This window comes from Nesoenas mayeri (assembly GCF_963082525.1).
Source record: "Nesoenas mayeri genome assembly, chromosome: 1".
NCBI classification, from domain to species: domain Eukaryota; kingdom Metazoa; phylum Chordata; class Aves; order Columbiformes; family Columbidae; genus Nesoenas; species Nesoenas mayeri.
The window spans coordinates 182,423,514-182,448,447 of record NC_137541.1 but is presented as its reverse complement, the minus strand read 5'-3'; the positions used below and the strand labels follow the sequence as shown (position 1 = coordinate 182,448,447).

Sequence of the window (24,934 nt, the reverse complement as noted above, 5' to 3'; positions counted from 1 at the left end):
CCTTTCCCAGAGATGAAAAGCTAAATTATAATCCTGGCATATATCGTAATGGAAATGCAATTTCTTCTAATAAAAAGGCAGGCTTAATGTAATTTCTTGGGAAAAAAAAAATCACTTTCCCCATCCTTGTATTCAAACAAGCTATTACTATTTCCCTTCTACATGTAATTTCTTACTCTCCTCCTTCCTGCTGTATGTTCATTTATGGGTACACACTTAAGCTCCATTTAATATTCTATCACCTCTTAATTCAGGAAATGTTGCTCCTTACTTTCTTATTTAGTAGATATTCCTTCTTTCTTCAGAAACTCCTCAGTAGATGACTGAATGTATCAGCATTTATGGTAGATTGTACATTTTCTGTTCCTTTTTGTGAAAGGTCTTGTCCTCAACAGGTCTGTCATGTTCTATGATTCTATAATTCTATGATTCTACGTGACTATAAGCAATACAGCAAGTTTGAAGAAAGCAACTACTGCTTGAAAACATCAGAAAACTTCAACCAAGAGGTTTTAAAAGATCATAGACGTATTCTCCCAGACGTACATCCTTTCAGCCATCTAACCTGAACCTTAATAAAAGACTTAATGAAAAGTAAGGTATTGTAGAAAGTAGCCATGCCTGGGCCTTTAGAAGCAATGCCAAGAGTGACTCAAGTATAAATAGGTATGTCCTACTAGATTTTTTCCATCAGAACAACTTCAAGACAGACAGGAAAAGTAAACACACTGCCAATGGATTTCCATAAGCATGGACTGCTATGTAACCTCTAAAATCATTACAATTAGGACACAAGAACGTCATAACTTGTAAGAAGGCTGATTACATTTTGGTTATACCCCCTGAATCTCATATAAGATTTAAATTTCTGTAATGATACGACAATTGGCAACTGGAATAAAGATTCAAAGGTTGTCTCCAGGTTGAAGTCCTATTGTTGTAATGATGCTAGTGTCAAGGAAATGGCACAGAATCCAGGTAAAAAGAGAAGCTGTACATCACTGTACCTTATTCCAGAATTAAAGAAGAAGAATAACAGTATCATCATAAAACAATATACTCATATAAAATTGCATTTGCATAGCAGGATATACCAGTGTGACTATTTTGGTTAAATGTCATTCCCTTAGCTGAAATAGTTATATTGGTATGATTATCTATGTATAGATCAGACTTTGAATAGTAACTACTACAAAACAGTCCCATGAGAGATAAACTATTATTTTTGGTTCTGTGGAGAGACTGCCTTTCAGAATAATGCTTAAATATCACCCAGTATATTGTCATTTGTTTTATGTAAATAAAATGTTAATAAAAAGTGTAGAAGTTTAAATGACTAATACAGTGATTCATTTTCAGTATGACTTACCATTTCGCACATTCAACAGTAACAGTGATTATATATGCATACATACAAATTACTCAAAGAGGATCTTTAAGAAAAAGTACATTATAGTTTGTATGTACATCAACTGATTTGAAACAGCAGTGTGGGTGTAATATTGACAAAGATAATGATGCAAATAACATGTACTAGGAAGGTATGAAACTGGGAAAAATTATCACCTGTTATTCTTTTCGACTTGTTGTCATCTCCTGCGAAGAACTGGAAACTAATGATTCTTTTCAAGTCTTTTACCCACCTCCATACGATATTTTATTTGGCTCAAAGGAGTGCTTCCACACCTCATAGCACAAAGCCAGAACTGCCTTTTATCCCCAAATTTCAAAATTACATTTCAAAAAGAGTCCAAAGGAAGAATGTAATAAAGACACCAGAAAAGGCTTGGGTAAAAGTGGTCTGCCCTCATCAGGTAACACAGGAGAGTTCGAATTGGCAGACCTCAGCCCCAAGGGTGACATTGGTCTTGAGACAGAAAGGACATCCCCAAAAGACAAAATCAGGGAGAAATGAGATAACATGGAACATTTCCAAAGACAGTGGCTAACTGTGACCCAAAGGGCTGCGGGACGGCAGCAGAATGATTCTGGTGTCCTGAGTCAGATTCTGGCTAGGAGAATAAGGGAAAATACTGAAAGGTACTTACATTATATTGATGATTAGCCACTGGTTTGTAGTTCGTGGTTACGGCTTTGTCCAGCTGCTGTGATAGCCTTACAGGTTTAGAAGATTCTTCTATCTGTAATCTGCAAAATAAAAGAAGAGAATTAATAAAAAGTTCAGACAAGCACACACTCAAAATGAATTCTAAAAATCTGCAAGTATGAACCAGCCCTTATCAAAGGTCAGCTGAAAACAAATCATGAGGCAAAACAGCTGCACTCTTCTGAATTAAGTTCTTCCTACTCTGTTTTTGCTTGAGGACATCATGGATTATTATGACATTACATGCTACAGGAGATACTGAAATACTAAAAACCAAGCAACTGTGAAAGGAAGATGCTAAAAATCATGTCTGAAGACAAATTTTATTCTAAAAGCCTGACACGCAGGTGGAAGAAAAGCCCGTGCGCTTTCAGACGAAACCCAACACAAATGAACCCAGAATCTCCCAGCTCACTCAGCTGAGGCCTGAAAAAGCATTTGATCCACTCCTGCCCAGAACACAGCAATGATCAGACTCTACGACCTTCTCTTAGATACTTTAATGTAAAAATATAAATTTCTGTGACCTTTTTTTCAGCGTTATAGTACAGTAACAGAGCACAAATAACTGTTTTTAAAAACATGAAGATAAAGAAATCCAGCCAGGTTCAAACCATCATACAATCAAGTCTCAGTCATACAGCTACCAATAGGTGACCTTCAGTTCTCCTTGGGGAAGGCTCTCAGAAGGTCAGAGGTTGAACACATTTTGTCAAGCACATCTCTATATAATTTAAAGCTTATGCATGATGGTGTAGAAGTGCTCCCTTAACTTCAGGTTTAACACTCCTTGAAACGAAAACGCACAAACCCAAGCTTTAGAAAAATGCAAGACAACATCCCTTCAGAGAAAATAGCCCAATGGCACATACAATTAATATTGAGATAAAACTAGGTTATCATCAGTGATGTTATTTTGTTTCCAAAGGTTTATCTTATAGGCAGAAGAGTCAGTTTTCACTGAACACAATGTAAGACTTATAGCCCAATAAATGTACCATGATGTTTGCTTCTTTCCAAAGGAAAATTAATATGATGTCATTAATGCAAATAATAACTACAAGTTTACTAAAGTAAAATACAATAGTGACAAAAGAGACTGTACTTTAAAAAACACTGTGTTTCAGATCACTGATTTCTTTTCATAAAAATATAACATACATCCAAAAAGCTACATTTAAATTCAGCATGCATCTGATTTAACACCTGAAAAACCTAAATAAATTACATTTAAAGTAAGCATTAAATTAAGAAATAAATTCTCTAGTTGTAGCAACTGGAAATGAAGCAAATCATCCTTCATATTGCCGGACAGTAGTAGCAGGCAGTTTGGTCTCATATGTAGACAGAAACTTGCTTCCTCTTGCATCTTTGTAGGCTTGCCATTTGTTCTATGGTTTTAACTACCCTTAAGGGACCATTGCCTTGTATTCTACATTGCTAAATCAGGAAAAGGTACGTCAATGTCTTCTTCTGTCCAAATGTAGCACATTTTTTCTTAGCTTGAAAGAAAATCAATGGGAAGGTAGATGAGCGGTGAACACTTTTCACCCCATTCTGGCAAATAAAGGCAGAAGTTTTTATCACAAGAGTTTATCTTTTGGCCTTCAATCTAAGTAAATGATTTTAAAGATTTTATTGATCTGGCTACCAAAGGTCTTCTAAGTTCACATTTCATAAAAAGGCACAGGCTAAAGATAAATCAATATATTTTTTCCAAATCTGCCTTTTTTTTCCACTTCCTCATTGCTTATTTTTTTTTTTTTTCTTTTTGGTCTCAGTGACTTTTTTATTTTAATAGTTTGGCTTTAATTTTTTTTTTTCTTAGCCATTTTTCCTATTGTTTTGACCTGGGGAGTTTTCCAGTCCCCACTGTAGCTATTTTTCACGTCATTTCTCCCTTCTCCCATTTTTCCTTTCCGTAAAGGAGGTTTCCTGCTCAACCTTTTTTACTGATAATGCTCTGGTTCATGAGACAGGGGTTCCTGGAGATGGACTAGGAATTTACATCTCTCTTTTCCACTTCAAGGACACTGCACCACCTTCATGTGGACCAGATTTAGTTATTTGATTTGTGATGATGTTCCAGAGTCCTTCTCATTACAGCTGCAGCTCAGGCGAGCAACACACAAGGTTCCTAACAATACTGAAATACATCAGATGGTATCATGTTTTCTGGGAGCGCTAGGCTTTCAATGGTGGCATTTCTCTGTGATTAAATCCTTCTTGCATCAAGCTTTATATTCATTATTCTTTACAACGTACATTTATAATATCCTCCATTTCTTTAGGAAAACGGCTAAAGAACAATGATGAAATGCCAGAACACGGAAAATACAGATTGAACACCTCAGACTGCCCTCAGAAGGAAAAGCTTTAGAATGGTGATGTCAAACGCCCTTCAGTTCCTGAATCAGTTAGATACTCGAGCATGCAAACTATTGATAGCTCTTCAGCCTAGAGCCTGTCATGACCCTTAGACACCACTCAGCGTTGAAGGTCTTCACTTGTTCTGGCATTTTAAATTTACAACACAGGAAATTTCAGTCCCTATTTCACCACATCTTCCATAAATCAATCCTTCTTTGCACAAAAGAACACCAGCGATTTATTTCTTAACATTTTTCACTTGCCATGCAGGATATACACATCAGCTTTTTTATTTTAACCTGCTAATTTCCAAACCAGTAGAAAAACAAATGCGTAAGAGAGTTCAGGGGCCTCCAAATGTTGATGGCAGTGAAGTTACATTTAACATGTGAAGTTCCCCAACATGGAGTCTTGAAAGCAAACAAAAACTTCTTGCTTGCTTGGGATGGAATGGAAATGGACACACTAAGTTTGTTTGTGAAATGGCAAAAGATCTCAGAAAGATCCACCTGTACCAACTAAGAAATAGATCAGCTACAAATGTATGTGGCTCTGAAAGAAATTTCAGAGATAATCATGTTGGACTTCAAGATTTCTTGCCAATAGTTGCCAAATTGTGACCCACAGATCTCAGATGGCTAATAGTACAATGTTAACTTCTTTTTCTTTTTCCAGTTGATAAATTGCTGTAGTGCAAACTAAAAGTATATACGTTCCTGGTATTACTTTTTAATGCAAGCAATTACAGCAAGTGCCACATGTCAACGTGGAAATCTAAATGGGAAGCACAGTGACTCAGGAGGCAAACCTTTTTATTAATATGCATTTATTCTACACATGCATCTTGCTCTTCTCCCTAATGGCTGCCCTTCTCATTTCTTTTTCTGCGGCTTTCAAGATCTCCTGGAGAATGACAGAGCCTCAGGTTGTCTTCCTTCCACTCAGCTTCCCTGTGGAATATGGTCACACAACCCTATCTGGAACAACAGCTGCTGCACATCTGCAGTTAGCGCCTCCAGAATGCACAAATACAGGTAAAAGGTCTGACAAATGTGCTATAAACCCCAAATTAGCAAATGCTTCCTGTGTGGATGAAGCAGTGAAATTTGCTTAGTGCATTACAAAGGGTAAGACAAATAGCCTGTAATCATTTTGTCCAGATGATTTGTTGGTACACGCACTATTTGCAGGGAAAATATGGTGCATGTTTTGTTTTATTATTTTTTCAAAACCATGCAATTAATTCTCCAGTATTCAGAAAGCAATACATCTGGGTGAATATAATTGACTTTTAAAATTTGTATAGCATTGCTGAAAAAAAGTTGATGAAATATACATTCTCATAATTATACACTCAAAACTGTGTAACAAAAGCTATGAATTGGGCATTATACTAGCCTTTTAGATTAATGTTTTAATGTGTTACAGGTATAATTACTTTAAAATGCTTATTGCTTAAACAGAATTTAAAAAGAAGCATTAAACCAAAATATTATGAAGCGTTTTATACAGGTTTTTCTCAGAGTGGATCTGCTGAATGTTAATTGAAACTGTTGGCAGGAATAAAGAAAAAAAAAATCAATAGATATTCTGAGTCACTGGTGACACAGATTTAAAGGAGCAGTGGCTTTTTACCTATTACTCTTTATTATGATTTGCAGGAGTATGACAGTTGAAAGCCTCAGTTATGGCTCAGACCTACACACAACTCTCCAAGGAGTTAAATTTTCCACTTGACTCTTTTTGAAATAGCTCGTGCCATAATTCATGCTAAAATCTGGGCTAAAAAAGAGAATGCAGATTTTTTTTTTCCCCCCAAACTGCCAATAAATTAGCGACAGAGCAGCCACCAGCCGGCACACTGTGGTTTTCTCTTCCACCCCCAAGATCAAATATAGCTCTTCTGCCTTGAAATACAACAACTAACCAGCACGGCATCAAATTCACCACGGTCATTTCCCAGCAAAATACATTTTATACTGCAAGTCTGATTTGCCATTGTGCCTACAGTTGAAAAAGGGAAAAAACATTCAAACAAGCTGGAAATAATTCTATAGGACTTGTCAACATGCAGCAGGCTCATACAGGGAGACAGATGAAGGCAATATGTACCCTCCTAGGAGGAGATGCTCATTGGCTTTTAAATATATGTATCTTCCAGCAATAAAAAATAAACCAAAGACCTTTGGAATAGATAATTTCCTGTGATTAATCTTCTGCCACAAAACAAATGTTTCAAAGATTAGAAGCAGATATTAATCAGAAATGCTGCTAGGGCTTGAATTCTTGACATTTCTAAAGAAATTATTGTACAGACAGGACTGAAAAGTTTTAATACCTTTTTGTGCTTGGCTGTATTTACACAGGGCACCTGCAAGTAAGGTGCCAACCTTACTGTCACAAAAAAAGAAAAGTTGGTTTGCTTCTCTCTCTGCAGTATCATTCAACAGAGATGCACGGGAAAAGAGCAAGCCCACTGCCCAAAGCTTGGGAAGGGATGAAACACAAACTCTCCACTTCTGCACAGTTTTGCAGCTTTATCTTTTCTGAACTCACAGAATCACAGAATGTCAGGGATTGGAAGGGAACTCAAAAGATCATCTAGTCCAATCCCCCTGCTGGAGCAGGAACACCCAGATGAGGTTACACAGGAAGGCGTCCAGGTGGGTTTTGAATGTCTGCAGAGAAGGAGACTCCACAACCTCCCTCGGCAGCCTGTTCCAGTGCTCTGCCACCCTCACTGAGAAGAAGTTTCTTCTCAAATTTAAGTGGAACTTCCTGTGTTCCAGTTTGAACCCATTGCCCCTTGTCCTATCATTGGTTGTCACCGAGAAGAGCCTGGCTCCATTCTCCTGACACTCACCCTTTATATATTTATAAACATTAATGAGGTCACCCCTCAGTCTCCTCCAAGCTAAAGAGACTCAGCTCCCTCAGCCTTTCCTCATAAGGGAGCTGCTCCACTCCCTTAATCATCTTTGTTGCCCTGCACTGGACTCTCTCCAGCAGTTCCCTGTCCTTCTGGAACTGAGGGGCCCAGAACTGGACACAATATTCCAGATGTGGTCTCACCAGGGCAGAGTAGAGGGGAAGGAGAACCTCTCTGAACCTACTAACCACCTCCCTTCTAATACACCCCAGGATGCCATTGGCCTTTCTGGCCACAAGGGCACAGTGCTGGCTCATGGTCATCCTGCTGTCCACCAGAACCCCCAGGTCCCTTTCCCCTACACTGCTCTCTAATGGATCATTCCCCAACTTATACAGGAACCTGGGGTTGTTCCTGCCCATATGCAAAACTCTACACTTGCCCTTGTTATATTTCGTTAATTTTTTCCCCACCCAACTCTCCAGCCTGTCCAGGTCTCTGGATGGCAGCACAGCCTTCTGGCCTGTCAGCCACTCCTCCCAGCTTGGTGTCATCAGCAAACTTGCTGACAGTGCACTCTATTCCCTCATCCAAGCCAGTGATGAATATATTGAATAGTACTTGCAGAAGTTCTCAGCATGGTACGAGGGGAGTGAAAGCCAAGGACTGCTCCGGCAGGGGGACTGGACTAGATGATCTTTTGAGGTCCCTTCCAACCCCTAACATTCTGTGACTCTGTGTGTGACTAACTCTCTTAGTCCTTTACCCAGCAATTCTCTACTTGAACCAGACACTTCCATGAAGTTTCACAATATCTCATATGGGCAAAAATATTTTTTCCTTGCTTCTCTCTTTTGCAAAGCATCCCAAACATGACGCAGCTAGGTCCTGCAAAATCTCATCCAAAACAAGTTAATAAAACAAATGCAACAATATAGCTTCACAATTACTTCTCATGTTCCTTTGGACTATTGCACCTTGCTGAGGTTCAGGTAGCACCTTTTCTGATTTTCTTCCAAGCAAGAATGTTAGTAATATAAGAAGTGAGCAGATGATGGGCAAGAGGTGAAAACTCCTACAAGATGCTGAAACTTAAAGTTTTTGTAATTCTGTGAGAACTAAGGGAACTCAGCACCCTGTGGGGCACATCCTGCTAAAACAACCCCATGTCAGTGCTCAACCACAAACATCATAGGAAATTATCAGAATGACCACATTGGTAAAAATAACCATTATCTAATAATAATAATGACAACAATTTGTAGCTACACAAAACAATCTGTCATATATTCTGAAAGATAAGAACTAGCAACATGCAAATTCAACATGTTGTATTAGATTTTGTTGTAAGAAGTCCTACTGTTTCACATAAAACGGAGGCGGATGACTGCAGCCCATCGCATGGATGAATCTACTATTCTCCTTCAGACGTCGAATGTTACTCCAGCACACACACCCAGCCAAAGCAAAGTGAGCCTGTCCTCATTTATAAAGACAGGCAGACAGAGAAGAGGATTAGCTGAATGGAAATAGCACTAAGAAGTGCATTTGCCAGCACTAAATAACAAAATGTTTCAGATTATTAATATAGAATATGATTTATAACTGATTTTAAGTCCTGAAATCCTGACATTTCAAGAAAGGTGCTGCAATTATTACATGTTCTTCTACATTAGGTTCTTCCGAAGCTGACATCTTCAAATATATATGTTGAAGGCTGAGCAATGAATCATATGAATATAAGATAATTTCATGTCTAATATTGAGACAGGCACCACAGTCATAACTGAAGCCTCAAATTCTACAGATCTTTCCCCAGTACAGAAAATGAGATGATATGAATAGCAATTCAACAATAAGTAACAATTTCTTATGCATTTTATTTTTTGGTTTGATAAAATGGGAATACTTGATTAAAACTACTAAACTGCCATTTTTCTTCTCTGCGTTTAGTATTGCAAATGATTAAGAACCTTCTGGACCAAGGCTGTGAGGATAAATAATGTAAAGATAAAAAAAGACTTTGGCGTTCTAGGAGTGATGTAACTGAATAACTTTATTATTTGATGCCCAACTTTAAGCATTTTAAGCGATGTCCTAATCGCAGAATCACAGAATGTCAGGGGTTGGAAGTGACCTTGAAAGATCATCCAGTCCAATCCCCCTGCTGGAGCAGGAACACCCAGATGAGGTTACACAGGAAGGTGTCCAGGTGGGTTTTGAATGTCTCCAGAGTAGGAGACTCCACAACCTCCCTGGGCAGCCTGTTCCAGTGCTCTGTTACTCTTGCTTGGGGGAAGCACCAGGAATTTCACAAGCCCATTACTAAAGCTACAGAAGGCAAAGACAGAGATCTAGGAAAAGTGTTTCATTAGTTAACACAAGCAGAATAGAAAATGCCCAGCCCTTTAATTTTAACATGAAGATTATCCTCTCAAATGAAAGTATTCTTTTCTAAAGGATCACACACAATTTTAACTATGCATGCACATATATTTCAGTCATTCCTGTGAAAAAAAATCCTTTAGGAAATGACTGTACAATATCACTTCCTCCTCTTTTATGCTACTAGATGTCTTAGAAGGTAAAAGCTAGAAAAGAAAACAAAGACGGCATGGTTTTGGAGAGCAGTCAGACTTCCTGAAAAAGTGTGAGCTAAAATACATGCAAAAACATACTCATAAGTGCACTTATTGTCTTTAAAGCAAAAGTGTAAGAAATAGTTTTGTCTACCTTGTTGCTGGCTCAAGACTTTTTATTACTTCACAGTCAGTTGTTTGGAAATTATCTTCTCTTAATAAAACACAAGTCTATTCTAAATTGTTATAAAATGAAAACAACCAACCAACTGAGAAAGAAAGGATTTGAAACACCGTTGACAAAATGCAGATTGGCAAAAACGACAGCATGAGTGAAAGGGTTAAACTCTGAAAGTGCCGAGGACTTTGAGTTCTGATCTAGGTGACACATGATGCTCATGTCCCTATGATTTTTGAACAGGAACCTGGAAGAAGACACGTTTAAAGTCAAGCACTATTCCCAGCTCTGCACTCTGTTACACCAAGTACACCTTTCTAAAGAATTATGTAGTTTGGCATCCTGTTCTTAGCCTGACTCTGGAGACCATCAAGTTCTATATCTTAGGTCTGTCATGTCTATCCTGGGTTCCCCACTCTCCTGCCAATACCATTAAGCAACATGTCTGTATGTGCACCTGCACTTGGGAGCTTGCAGCTACAAACTGATTCCTGTTTAAGAAAAGCTTCAACATGAATATTTGCTTTGATATCATAAACCAATTAGTGCAAATAGTCTACTTGGATGCCTGAGGAGATAAGAGGAAAGAAAAGATCTGACATCCTAATGTAAAACCAAGACAAAACAGATCTTTAAAAATGAAGTTACTTTCAGTTACCTATATATTTTAAAGACAGAAATGATCATTATCAACATGAAATGATAATCTAAATTTTTTCCCATGTACTACTGACTGAAGAGTATTCAGTGATACCTCAGGCTCGTAATTTCAATGTCACTACGCTACATCATTTACAGTAACACATCTTGTCGTGATTAAAAAAAGAATCACCATGTCCATGCCCTTTTATCATGCTTTTAAAGTCTCCTTTCCCACTTCCATTTTCAAAGATGCAGTTTCCTTTCCTGCTCCCATTTTCCTCAGTCCCCAAATTTCTCCATAACAAATGGACTTATTTGTTAGATGTTATTTCAATTTAGATTTTAGAAGAGGAATTTTAAATTCTCAATTAGTAATTATTTCTAAAAGTAAAATAAATAGACTTGTCTCAAAGTCACATAATCTTAATTTTCCTGCCACAACTAATCTGCAGTGTTTGTTGCTGCTTTTAAAACAATGGTATAAACAATGGGGACTTGTAAGTCGAGACAATACAAAGCCAAACACTTCTTGCTGGTGTTTGCAGATCCAGAAATGGTGTAACATTTTGCTAATGGGAACAAGAAACGAGAATTTTAGCAATAAGTCTGTTACACAGAGAATCTACAACTTCACTGTACTCTGGAAGGCCTATGGCTTGAAATACTGGTAAAAAGGCAGATGATTTACAAGGTCAGTTCACTCTGCAGTGAAACTGCTCGCAGCTAAAGAGAAGCTGGAAAGAAAGAGGCAGACTGTTGGCTACAAGTCTTCAAATGAAAAAAAAGTCCCCATAGCATCTCAGCTCACTCTCCTCCATCTGAACCTCTCCTCCCCTTCTCCTGCAAAACGTCTTCAGGGAGTTACAGCTGCCAGCACTCTGCCTCCAATGACGCGCTCCCACCCCTACAACTCCGCTTCCCAGCTACCTCTACCTCTCCCCCCACAGCTCTGCAAACAGCCACGGCATCTGGCTCCATTGGGGATCTTCCAGCTAAAATTTACTGTAAACAACTCAACAGTTTGTGGCAATCTGGGAAACATTTGGATTGCTTCCCTAGGAAACCTAGCTGGCTCAAATTCTCAAGGTTTTTCTCTGCCTCTTCCTTCCCCAGCATGCAGAGCTAAAATGCCAGATAGTGGAATGCTTTTTTGAGGACATTCACCTCCCTTCTATTAAAATAAACTTGGACATAATTAGTGAGGGACTGCTGCAAAGGGCACCAAAATGAAACTGCTGGGAAAAAGCACTGTGCATGCCTATGTGTTAATGTGTCAATGACTACGTACTGCGGTCGATAGCTTAAAAGGTAATCTTGCACAGTTCAGCTACCCTTAAATACCTTAACCATATGCTTGCACTGAACTGCTGAATTAGCTCACACTAAATGCTGAATTAATCCATCCAGCACTCTTTCCTACAAGCAAAGAGAAACAAATTGTTGTTAACTGAACACTGAAAATACTTCTTCTCTAGAATCACTGAATGGTTTGCATTGGAAAGGAAAGGACCTTAAAGATGATCTATTAATAGCTGCAGCCCCCCTGCCATGGGCAGGGACACCTTCCACTAGACCAGGTTGCTCAAAGCTTTGTCCAACCCAGCCTTCAACACTGCCAGGGATGGGGCATCCACAGCTTCTCTGGGCAGCCTGTGCCAGTGACTCACCACCCTCATAGTGAAGAATTTCTTCCTTACATCTAATCTAAATCTACCATCTTTCAGTTTAAAAACACTGTTACTACAGACCCTGGGAAAAAGTCTGTCTTAAGCTTTTTAATAAGCCCACTTTAAGTACTGAGAGCCCGCAATAAGGTCTCCCTGGAGCCTTCCCTTCCCCAAACTGAACAACTCTGGAGTGTCTCAGCCTGTCCCCACAGGAGAGGCGTTCCTGCTCTCTGTTCACTTTTGTGTCCCTCCTCTGGCCCCTCTCCAACAGGTCCATGTCTTTCCTGTACTGAGGCTCCAGAGCTGGACACAGGACTCCAGGTGGGGTCTTACCAGACCAGAGCAGAGGGGCAGAATCACCTCCCTCAACCTGCTGCCCACACTCCTTTTGATGTAGCCCAGGATATGACTGGCTTTCTGGGCCGCAAGCGCACATCACCAAGTCATGTTAAGCTTCTCATCAACCAGCACCCCCAAGTCCTTCTCTACCTGGCCGATCTCAATCCATTCTGTGCCCAGTTTGTATTGGTGCTTCGGACTGCCCCACCTCATGTGTGGGACCTTGCACTTGGCCTTATTGAACTTCATGAGTTTATGTGGGCCCATGTCTCAAGCCTGTCAAGGTCTCTCTGGATGGCATCCCTTCCCTCTGGTATGTTGATTGCACCACAGAGCTTGGTGTTGTCTGCAAAGTTGTTAAGGATGCCCTCAATCTCACTGCCCATGTCACTGACAAAGATGTTAACCAGCACCAGTCCCAATACTGACTCCTGAGGAATGCCACCCATCACTGGTCTCCACTTGGACATTGAGCCATTGACCACAATTCCGAATGCAACCATCCAGCCAATTCCTTATCCACCAAGTGGTCCATCCATCAAATCTGTGTCCATCCAATTTAGAGACAAGGATGTTATGTGGAACAGTGTCAATGTTTTGCACAAGTCCAGGTTGATGACAACAGTTGCTCTTCCCTTATCCACCAATGCTGTACCCCGTCACAGAAGGCCTCCAAATTTGTTCAGGCAGGATTTACTCTTAGTGTAGCCATGGTGACTGTCACCAATCACCTCCTTATATTCCACGTGCCTTAGTGTAGTTTCCGGGAGGATCTGCTCCATGATCTTGCTGGGCACAGAGGTAAGACTGACTGGCCTATAGTTTACAAGGTCTTTTTTTTCCCTTTACAAAAAGGTGGGTTATGTTTCCCTTTTATCAGTCATTGGCAACTTCTCGAGACTGCCACGACTTCTCAAATATGATGGAATGTGGCTTAGCAACTTCATCTGCTGGTTCCCTCAGGACCCATGGATGCATCTCATCAGGTCTCATGGACTTCTGTACCTTTAGGTTCCTTAGATGGCCTCAAAGCTGATCTTCTGCTACAGAGGGCAGTTCCTCATTCTCCTAGTCCCTGCCTTCTTCTTTTCCAACTTGGGCAGTGTGACTAAAGCACTTGCTGGTGAAGACTGAGGCAAAAAAGTCATTGAGTATCTCAGCCTTCTCTATATCCTGTGTAACCAGGTCTCCTATTTCCTTCCGCAGAGGGTCCACATTTTCCCTAGTCTTCCTTTTATCACTGACATAGCTATAGAAACTTTTCTTGTTGCCCCTGACATCCCTGGCCAGATTTAATTCTATCAGGACTTTAGCTTTCCTAACCTGACCCCTGGCTACTCAGATAATTTCTCTGTATTCGTCCCAGGATACCTGTCCTTGCTTTCACCCTCTGTAGACCTCCTTTTTAAGTTTAATTGAAACAAATTCAGCATTAAGTTAAAAAGGAAAACTTTGTAGGCTAGGCAACCCTAGGAACCCCAAGCAATGAGCAAGAGAGAAAACACAGGAAAGGAAAGTAACCTGTCTTTCTCCTTGGTCCATGCAAAAAGGTAGTCTTGTTTATCCTCCAATTGGAAAACTCACCAGTTTTTCCTGCAAGCTGCAGAAAGAAAAATGTAATACACCAAACTGAAGAGCAGACTGAAAGATGTATCAGCTAAAGCAGAAAACAGATTTTTCTTTTGAAAGTTTGATCGTCATTCTGTCATCCAACTGTATTTCCTTTGCCAACTGTACAACACTGCTGTTCCGCTGTATTCATTCAAATAGTTTAACTACATTTTACCTTCTCCTATTTTGGAAAACAAGAGCTTCCCCAGCTCTCTCTCCTGATATATTACATACCTGCCTACCTCACTTGAAAATCCCTGCTACGACATATCTCAGCTGTTGTTGAAGTGGGGACTGTGCTCCCACAGCAGAGCAAGGGGGCACATGGCTGTGGCAAACCCAGAAGCAGAAACCAGCCAAGGAGGGAGCCTGGCGAGTGGGAATAGGGGTGGGAGCTGCCAGGCTGCTCTGCGGTGGGGAGGTGATGGACACGGGGAGAGAAGAGCCACCCTGAAGCCACCCACCACACACCTCTGCTCCCAGCCTGGCATCGTTCAGCCTGGCTCAAGTCGCCTTCTCCTGGGTCTGGTCTTCAAAATCCTGCTCCAGAGGGCAAACATGAGTGTTGTTTTCTGATAAAGCCTGACTTTGGTTTTGTGCATCATCTCCAGGGCTTAAGGTGCGACTCACAGCCACAGGTGCATCACCATTAGGTACTGGTAATATCTCTCAGTATTCTGAAAACACCCTCAGGATCTGGAGGCGGTGGCTTGGCTTCAAGCACTGCTACAATTTTAAACCAACAATTGTCAAATTTATTTTAAAAAAAAATCTTTCCAATACTTTCTCTTAAAAACACACTAATGACCACAAGGCACAACAAGGGACACGACTAGGTTTTGTGGCAAGTGAGCCCAGAAAGCATAAGCTTTAATTTTGCATTTAAAAAATATGATTTAAAAACTAACTTTGCCTTTGTTTTGGAGAAATAAACAACAACATAAGCTTGGTAGCTCAGAAAGTTATTTTTTGAACCCTCCCTAGGGAGATTATTTATTAAGAAATAAACTTAGCTCCATGCACTTCTGAGCTCTGCTACATTAGTATTCTCCTCTTAATGAGAGATTTTCAGAGGAGTGCCTGTTATTTGTGAACACAAAGAAACTCACTCAGACTTTGTGAAGCCGTACCTATTCTGTTATTAAATAAAAAAACCCTCCAAGATTTGATTATAGATTCATCTGGCATGACAAATTCCAAAACCAGTTAATGGCTGAAGAACAAACATTGTCTAGCTTCTCTAATAGAAAGCTGGATAATTGGGTTTGTCTGTAAGATCTGTGTGAAAGCAGACTCCATGCATGTGTAATTTGGCTTAGTATGTCCTCCACGGAAAAAAAAATATTGAAAGAAGCTTCAGGACCATTGTATTTTAAAGCCTGCTCTGCATAGTTTTTCTTAATTATACCTATGTCTGCAATTTAAAAAAATAATATATATAAAAGAAGAAATGCTTCACACTCGTTTCACTGGTTTGTCATAAACCTGAACAGAACCAAACTGGGTAGTCAGTTATCCTATCGAGAAAAGAGTATGGTTTTCCAAAAACTTCTACAGGTTTTAATTCAGTGTGCATATATGTATCAAATGGTGGTGTGAAACAGCATATCTTAGTGTACTGGGTCTGTCTGGGATGAGGTTAACTTCCCCTATAGCAGCACATATAGGGGTTAGGGTGGTGCGGACCTACCCATGCACTGGCCATTGCTGAGCAGCTGCAACACAGCACCAAGGCTGTCTCTCCAACACCCTACCCAAGGGGCAAGAGGTTGGGAGGGGACAACCCAGGGACAGCTGACCCCAAACGACCAAGGGGATATTCCATACCAAAAGAGATATTCCATACCAATGGGCATCAAGATCAGCAATAAAAGCTAAGAGAAATGAGTGAGGGGCATTTGTTATTAAGGCACTTGTCTTCCAAAGCAGCTGTTGCACGTACTGGGGTCCTGCTTCCCAAAAAAGTGGCTATACACCACCTGCTGATGGGAAGTCGAGCACACATCTCCTTTGGTTCTGCTTTGCTTCCACACGCAGCCTTTGCCCCTTTTCATTTAACTGCCTTTATCTTGACCCATGAGCTTTAAAGTTTATTTTCTCCTCTGTGATGCTGAGGAGGGGGAGTGAGAGAGCAGCTGGATGGGAGCCTGGTGGCCAGCCAACATCAGCCCACCAACATCAGCTCATGAATTTGTAATTTTACCTTGGTATTAGAGATTTTGAAAGCTGTAATTTTTTAAAAAAAGTTTAACATCGATGTGGGAAGAATTCTGTACTAAAAAATATGCATACTGCTGTCTGCAGAGGATAAACAGCAGTAAATATAGGTCATCTCAGAATGATGTGAAAGGCTGGACCTTTCTTCAGTGGCATACATGGTATATTTTTAGGAACAATCATGGTATATCACATATACTTACTACTTTACAAAAAGACAGATTTTATTTTCCCCACTCATATGTCTCCTATTAAATTCCTTCCTTTTTACACAATATTATCACCTTGAAGTACATGTATTAATTCTTCTTGTATATTAATTACTGGCTTTGTACAAAAGTAAAGATACATGCTTCTCTGGGTAAAATGGAAAACAAACCATCTTTTGTGAAAGTCATGACATTCAACAGCTTTGGAGCTCGTAGATAATGTTTCAATTTTGTAGGAGATTGATTTTTAAATTCTAGCCCTAACTTCAGAGGAGCTGAGGACACTCTAGAGAGAAGAAGTGGGAAACAGAATCCCTTACAAGAAAGAAACAGCTGTAGCAAATATTTAATTCTCAAAATGCAGTGAACAGTCAAGCAATTACTCAGAAATGTGAGAAGCCTACAGGTTTCTTCCAAATAGACGCTTTTGTATCATGTTATTTCTGCAGTATTTTTCAGACTACTTGCTCTACCACACCCTTTCATTTTATTAACTCCACAGGATATTGGAGGATTCCCACATCCTTCAGGGCAGAAGGAAATGGAATATAAATCACTTATCACTTTCCCATCTTTACTGCTTTCAACATCTGTATCAAGAGATGCAAACATTTTGTGTTTGTGCTAGGTAGGGAGAAGCAGCTGTGTCTTCTAGCATGTTTCTTCAGCTACATAGAACCTCAAGAATTCTACAGCAGTTCATCATCTCAGCCTAAGTAGTTCCGGCTTTAGAGGTTACAGGATCTGTCTGAGCTGAAGAAGACAGATACTATGCACTGTGGTTTTTTCTGCATTTGGCTTTGCAGAAACAGAACACAGCTTTTCTGGCCTTGATAATTTTGGAAAATCCTCCATTCTGAAGAAATGAGGAAATTTCTTTTTCACAATGGGAAAAATGACAATTTACACAAAGCATTGTTATAATTAATTTGAAATTCCTCTCCACTCCATAAATTAAGAAAATAGTTTGCCATCATTTCTTCTCGAGTGCAAATTCTATTAATGGTTGTGTGAAAACCAGGTTTGCAACAGTACACAGATTTACATTAAAAAAGAATAATGAAAAATAATAATATATAAGAACAGCAGATTATAAAGAATATAGTCTTCTAGATTTAAACAACATGCCTTTACAATAGGTGTTCTGGTATGTGACACCCAGGTTAACACATGAAATAAACACCTTAGTGCAATAAAATGCAAACAACCCGAAATGAGACTTCTCCCTTTGCAAACGTTCCATGACAGACGGTACCGGAGTGGTGTTTGCTGCAAACCAGATTAAATCAGTTTTAGAAACTGAATTCCATTGATGAACAGATTGCACCATCTGCTTCCACTAATATACATTAGCGAATGTGTATTTTCCATAGCTGCATATTTACCTTGTAATCAGAAGACTACAAGACAAATAGGTATATCTTAGCTACAGAATGACTGAAAAGCATCATCATTTGTGGATGTCAAGGGTGTAAACAGAAAAGCAGTTACGTTATTTGAAGGCTGTGCAAAGAAGCAATGAAATGAAATGAGGCAAAAGAAAATGTAAGCAGCACACTGGGACACTAGCAGTCACTGCAGCAATGAGAGAAACACAAATGCAAAAAGCATAGATGTAATAAAGTTTCTTACATGTAGAAAAAAAAGAGAAATAGTCTTCCAATCAAGGCATTAGTAGAGCTGGCTGAAAATCTGAATTTTTATTACATTGTGTTTTCAAGAAAAAAAAGAAAAAAACTTGGATCGGGGGGTAAGCCAAAACTTAAGGTTTTCATGGAACAGAAATCCTTCAAAATTTTGTTTTGGAAATCCAAACATGATGTTCCCAAAACAAAATATGCTTTCCCAGTATCCTCAGCAGCTGCTGACTGAAATTAATGCAATTCTTGTCATTCCACAACTGCCATTTCCATGGCTTGCTGCGAGGATAAAACTCCCACTAACTACCTTAGGCTCCAGTGCAGGGGCTGCCGGAGCATCTGCGGTGCCTCATCCCTGCCAGCCCAGCCCTGTGAGCTGCCTGGGAATGCCAGAGCCCGGCACTCCCCGGCCAGCCGGCTCCTGGTGCCACCCACTATCACAGCACATGGCCCAACGACTTCAGAAATCCTGACATCTCACACACAAGATCCTTTCTTATATGCGCCTGAAAATCAGGCTGGCACACTGGTTTGATGCTCATCTGAAGTGCTGGCATTGAAAAATGAACCTGAGCTAAATGCTGTGATGCCAGGGGAGGGTGCTGGTCTCTTCTTCCAAGTAACAAGCAACAGGACAAGAGGAAATGGCCTCAGGTTGCACCAGGGGAGGTTTAGATTGGATATTAGGAAGAATTTCTTCACTGAAAGGGTCATAAAGCACTGGAACAGGCTGCCCAGGGAAGTGGTTGAGTCACCATCCCTGGAGGTGTCTCAAAGACACGCAGATGTTGTTCTTAAGGACATGGTTTAGTGGTGGACTTGGTAGTGTTAGGTTAATGGTTGGATTTGATGATCTTAAAGGTCAATGATTCCATGATTCTATGATTCTATGATTATTATTCTATGCATCTGCACTAGTGAGGATGATTATTTCCAGGCCAGTAAGATATTGCAATTAATGAAATATTATTTTATTAAAAATGGCAGTCTATTCTGAAAGGAGAGTAGGAGAAACAAGAACTATTGGTGCACTATTACACCTCAACATAAAATCACAGCAGTGTGAGAGAAGTTATGTTGTAAGAGAAAACAAAGAATAGAACTCCTTAGGGCTGGAAAAGAGAAAAATGAGAGACGAAGACATGACTGAGTACAACAAAATCATCTGGTCCACTAAGACAACAGAGAACAATTCTGTTGTCTGAATACCAGAAGTAGCAGGCATTAAATCTATAGGACAGGAAAATTCAAAGCAAACATAGGAAAGCAGCTCTTCATGCAACTTGTAAATAAATGATGGATATCTGCAGGATATTATGGTTGCTAAGAGTGCATATGGGTTAAAAAGGATAAATTTGGAAAAGATAACTGTATTGATGGCTGTTAAACACCAGGACAACCCAATAGTCCTTGAGGTAGAGCTGCTGGAGACTCAAGGATTGTGCTGAGCAAGTATCAGCAGGTGCTTGCCCTGTTCCAACAGTCTTCTCTAAGCCACCCATTACTGGTAACTCTTTGTGATATTTGGTGAGACCCAACAGAGAAAGTTTTAAATTCAGGCATAAAACATGTCATATGCATCAAATATAACATTATATGTATCACAGGTCAAGAACAATGTGCTGGATTTAGCAGGAAAACTGAAGAGTCCCTGTTCTCCTCCCTTCCCTTGAGCGGTTCAAGGCATGAGGGGCTCCAAGGCATTCAAAAAATGAGCAGCCGCAGAGTTTCTTTTGTAACTACTGCATAGCTGCATGTCGGTCTGTAAGAAATACATGAAGATTTGGATGTGCTAAACACTTGCTCCAGCGCAATAAAACTGACAATCCAGAAAGAGAAAACATATCAGACGTTGTTGTGATTTCTCCTCACTCACTTGAAATGACAGTCCTGAGAAATGTTAATTACTAGGCCAACAATCAAATGTCATAAATAGTTACAGTAGACGAGGAAAAAAAAATAATTTAAATGTCATTCCAAATGTGTGGTAGATTTAATTAGCTTCTGCTCAAAGGTACCTGTTCACAGAAGGATGGGATCCAATACAAGGACAGAGAGGCATGTATTGTTGCAATCCTATTGTTGAAAATAAGCCTAAGAGAAGAAAAATTGAAAGGAAGGCTTTCTGAGTCAAGTAAGCATTATTTCAAAAGAAAGGCTTTTGACTTCAGAGTCTTGGAGGGGAGAAGCATCTCATACGACCCATACAGGCAAAGGAAAATAAGATGAACCTGGTTTTTGCCTGAAGCTGGGAAGTGTCCATGGCACAGAATTTCTGGCAGGACATGCAGAAGAACACCATCAGTTCACCCACCAAATTCAGACTGGTCAGCTTCTTCATTCATCTACTTCCCTGCTTGAAAACATGGCATAAATTCGACCATCTAAAATGCAATTCCTTTCATGACCCTTGGATACAGTGCATTACACGGAGTATTAACAAACCCCACTGCGCCATGCCCTGAACACACGAATAAACACAAAGGCTCCACTTTGGAATACCCTGCAAGCCAAATAGTTAACCCAAAAATAGGCAGAAGAGGAAAACAGTGAAACATTTATTCCTTCTGGCCAATGAAACTGCAGAGAAATTGAATTACTTGTTCCAGATGGACATCCATGACAAATCTTGGTGTTTACACCTGTGATAGAAAAGAACCAAAAGAACTTAAGATGAAGTTAAAAAAATATAATAATTGGGAGTTACTACATTTAGGCAGGATAAAGTCACATAGTCGCTGACGTGTAACATAGACCTGATGAGGACAGTCCCAGGCAGGGAACCCTATGCATCCATACAGACATTCAGATAGGCCCATCTCTTAAAGCTAGAGAAAAGGAAGAATGAAAATGTAGACAGAAACACCTTACAGAAAATAGGGAGGTTTCTTTGCAAGAGTTGTTTAAATAAACAAGAAGCCACAACTACATAAATAAAAGAGGATTTCTTCAAAAAGGAGCAAACGCACAATATACTGGCAAAAAGCTCACCAACAAACAGAAAAGAGTACTTCACATCAAATATTAGGGACATCAGACAGAGATTTTATTCATATACTAGGGGTTCTTAGGAAAAACACATCAATTTGTAGGTGGAGATAGTGAAGTTGTGATTGCACTTTAATCTCCATCCAGAAGTCAAAATAGGGCACCCTCGATGCTACTTCAGTGAAGAACAGAAACTGTTGATGGAGTTAAGTATTCCTTTCTTGTAATCTTGTTTATTTAAAAAAAAAAAGTCTACAATCATTTTCAGATGAAGCTGCTTGTTTTGAGTCATTTACTTTGACAGAATTGTTTCAAAAAACCTCCTATCTACTGCAGCCAGAGGCTATATCTGAACAAGATAGTTCTCTTGTTAGTTGGCTTTTATATAGCTAAATCCTCTAAACCTACCTTTCTTTCCCTTCTTTATTAATACTGGAATGAACTGGAAGTACTTCTGCATCTTACCAAACCTTCAACATTTCTTTTTCTTTAACTTAAGAAACAGTCTGATCAAAACCAAAGCAAAACATTATTTTTGTTAACATAAAGAAGATGCTTGTACCTTGAATGAAAACTACTGATATATCTTAAGAGAAGCCAAAAAAGAGGTGTGTGCACATTGCCTGGTCCCTGAGAGCTCAGAGCTGACAACCCGTTTCAGTCTCAATTCCTTTCACAAGGGACTTACAATTCACACTCAAAACCAAAGACAAAGCCAGGTTTAATTTATTTTATTCACACAGTAACTGAGTCCAGGACACTTCCTTGTGTTCATAGTGATTAATGAAGAAAAGAGATGCAACTGTCGAGCCAATGTGAGAAGCCAAGTTATCCAAAGAGCACTTGGGGTGACAAAGCAACACTTAATCATTCTGAAAGAGAGTGTTACAGAATGGTTGGCCTTCACTTTGCTTTTTGTTTCAGGAAACAAACCCCACCATTACACATTACAACCAAGTATTATATGACCACAAAATATAGCTAAGATTCTGCACCACCACTAAAGGGCTGGATTTAATACCCGCTGCACCCGATGGAAGTCTTCCTCCTTGAATTGATAGGATTTAGGAATCAGGCCCTAAGAGCTCTTAATAACCACTTGTTTGGTGTAGCGTGTAATGAATTCAAGACATTATTTTAATTTTGCCAAATAAATCTCTTGTACATCACTTACTTTTTATATAGACACACACAAATACATCAAAAGGCCCATACAAACATCAAAGATGATCCTGTCACGAGTTGATTCCCTTGCTTCCAAAAAAGACATAGGTCTTTCTGAACTTAGCAAGAGCACTTGCTTTCTAGCAAGTTTTGGACATCTACTCACCAGGTTTCCTAAATCCCAGACTTGAACTTTATGTTTATTATTTTATTAAAATAATGGTATATGCAACATTTGGCAAATATGCTTATAAATCCTCATCTTCTCTGGATGATATGATACATAGGAAGGACACTTGTGCTTCACTCATTAGTTTCTGAAATTGATCTGCCCATAATCTATGTAACTCCAAATTACTTCATGCATAATTAGGCACTTCCCCATTTTCATTACTCATGTTTATCTCTGTAATATTTATGCAGCACCAGTCATACAGCTGCCCATGTACTGGTTGGAACACATCACTAATTACATACGTTTAATTTGGTTGTATTCCTCTACAAGACAGGATATTGTTTTCAAGGGCCTTGTTCCAGCCTCATCATCCAGATGTTCAGGGACCAAGAAGTCCCTGAGGTGTATAAACTCATTTGAATTTACTGACCCTTTCAGAGAAATAAAACCACAAGTAAAATATGTACGCCATTTTATTTCCTAACTTGTATATCTATAGCTAAAAAAAACCAGCTTGGATTCACTAAAGTTTGTAACACTTTAGCTGTGACTCCCTACATACTGTTTTACAATAATTTTTAAATTATATTAAAAGAAATGCATATTTTATCTGTTTGAAGTTTGAAATCTTTGTTGAAAAATAGTATCAGTACATCAGTTTATGACTCGTTTTTCTCTCATGAATTTAGAGGAATGACTGTACCCTGTTTAGGCCAAGCAGCTGCTTTTCAAGCGGCCTTCACAAATCTTACTTTCCTTCATACAGCTGAAGGCCCAGTATATACACAGAAGATAAAAATACAATCCTATTTATTTCCTCAAACTTTATCCTATCCTTCATTTTGCCAGTGTCTACACTTACACAAATGATGTACTTAGGTAACTAAGTGAAACTTCACTTTCAGTTGTACTATGCACATTTATAAACGTGAAGTAGAGTGCAATAGAAAATAATTTATTCAGTTATAAAAGCCTATGAAGTAATTAAACCAAATAATGCCCATATTCCAGTCCAAGTTGTGACAAATATGATTACATAAGCACAGGCTATGTAGCAACTGATATACTTCATTGAATATATAAAACTGCAGCTCATTTTCCACAAGCACTGGTTCTTCCGTGTGCCCGAGAACAAAAATCAGCACATGCATGCTACAGCTAATTTATTATTTACTAGCCTAGCATTTCACGTACATACAGCTTAATGAAATAATAATTAAAAATAAAATCTAAATGCTATATAATAAACATCCTCCAGCAAAGTACAATCTAATATCCAAGTGGCTTTCAAAGTTACTTTTTTTGAAAAACAACAAAAGGATATACGACTTGATAATTCTTCCTGTGCTGCACAAAGCAAGTCTAAGAGTTCAGGATAGAGAAGGGGGAAAAATATCTGTGCATGATTCTAACAAAATGGCTCAAATACGGAAGAACTATTTGCTAGCTTTCTCCTTGTTAGGGTACCACAAAGTGGTACAGTTTGTGGGAAGCATTTCCCCCCTAGAGTGGCTATTACATTCGATATTTGTCTACAAATATCAAGAAGAGAGCTAAAGAGTTAAAAAAAATAGCAACAAACCCAGTTTTAATAATCTACTCAGATCAGGTGATTTACGTGTCAATTTATAAAACCTACATGATTACTCCTACTCCATTATGCGGCAGTGTAACTATGATGTAGGTGTTTCTCTCCAAGTTACCCCATCAGTCCTGGTCAATATTGCAGTAATAAACTGTATTTCATTCTACCGTACAGTTGTGGTAGAAAGAGAAAAAGGGTTTAGGTGCATGCAGTTAGAAATTAAAACAGACACTTTAATTCTGCTACAGTTTAATAGGAAATATCTGTATGATTCAGTTTCACAGCATGCATGAATATAGATCCTCCAGGGATTTAATTAGCTGTATTTTATCATAAATTGCATTCCCATAGACAGATGCTGCTCCTGCATCATGCTGATAATAACAAAGACCAACTGACATTTAAGAGCACATCTGAAACATGTTTTTCTGACGACATTAGGTGCAGTAAGAGAATTACTAGCTAGTACTGAATAAAAGTATCAATGGTTTTCCCAGCTGGCTTACCATACTGACTTAAAGGCCACTTTGGTTTATACGTTATAAACAAATTAACCTCATGAAGTTACACATTTTGTCAGCCTACAAAATGTGT

At 39.2% G+C, this 24,934-nt stretch overlaps 1 protein-coding gene across 1 annotated transcript in view; it reads right to left on the bottom strand.

The window, feature by feature from the left end:
- Window positions 1-24,934, bottom strand: part of GTF2F2 (general transcription factor IIF subunit 2) — a 95,118-nt gene that overhangs the window by 13,523 nt on the left and 56,661 nt on the right. Inside the window, exon 7 of the mRNA XM_080363378.1 lies at window positions 2,049-2,148. Coding sequence (XP_080219504.1) covers window positions 2,049-2,148 — 100 coding nt within the window. The remainder of the gene's footprint in view (window positions 1-2,048; window positions 2,149-24,934) is intronic.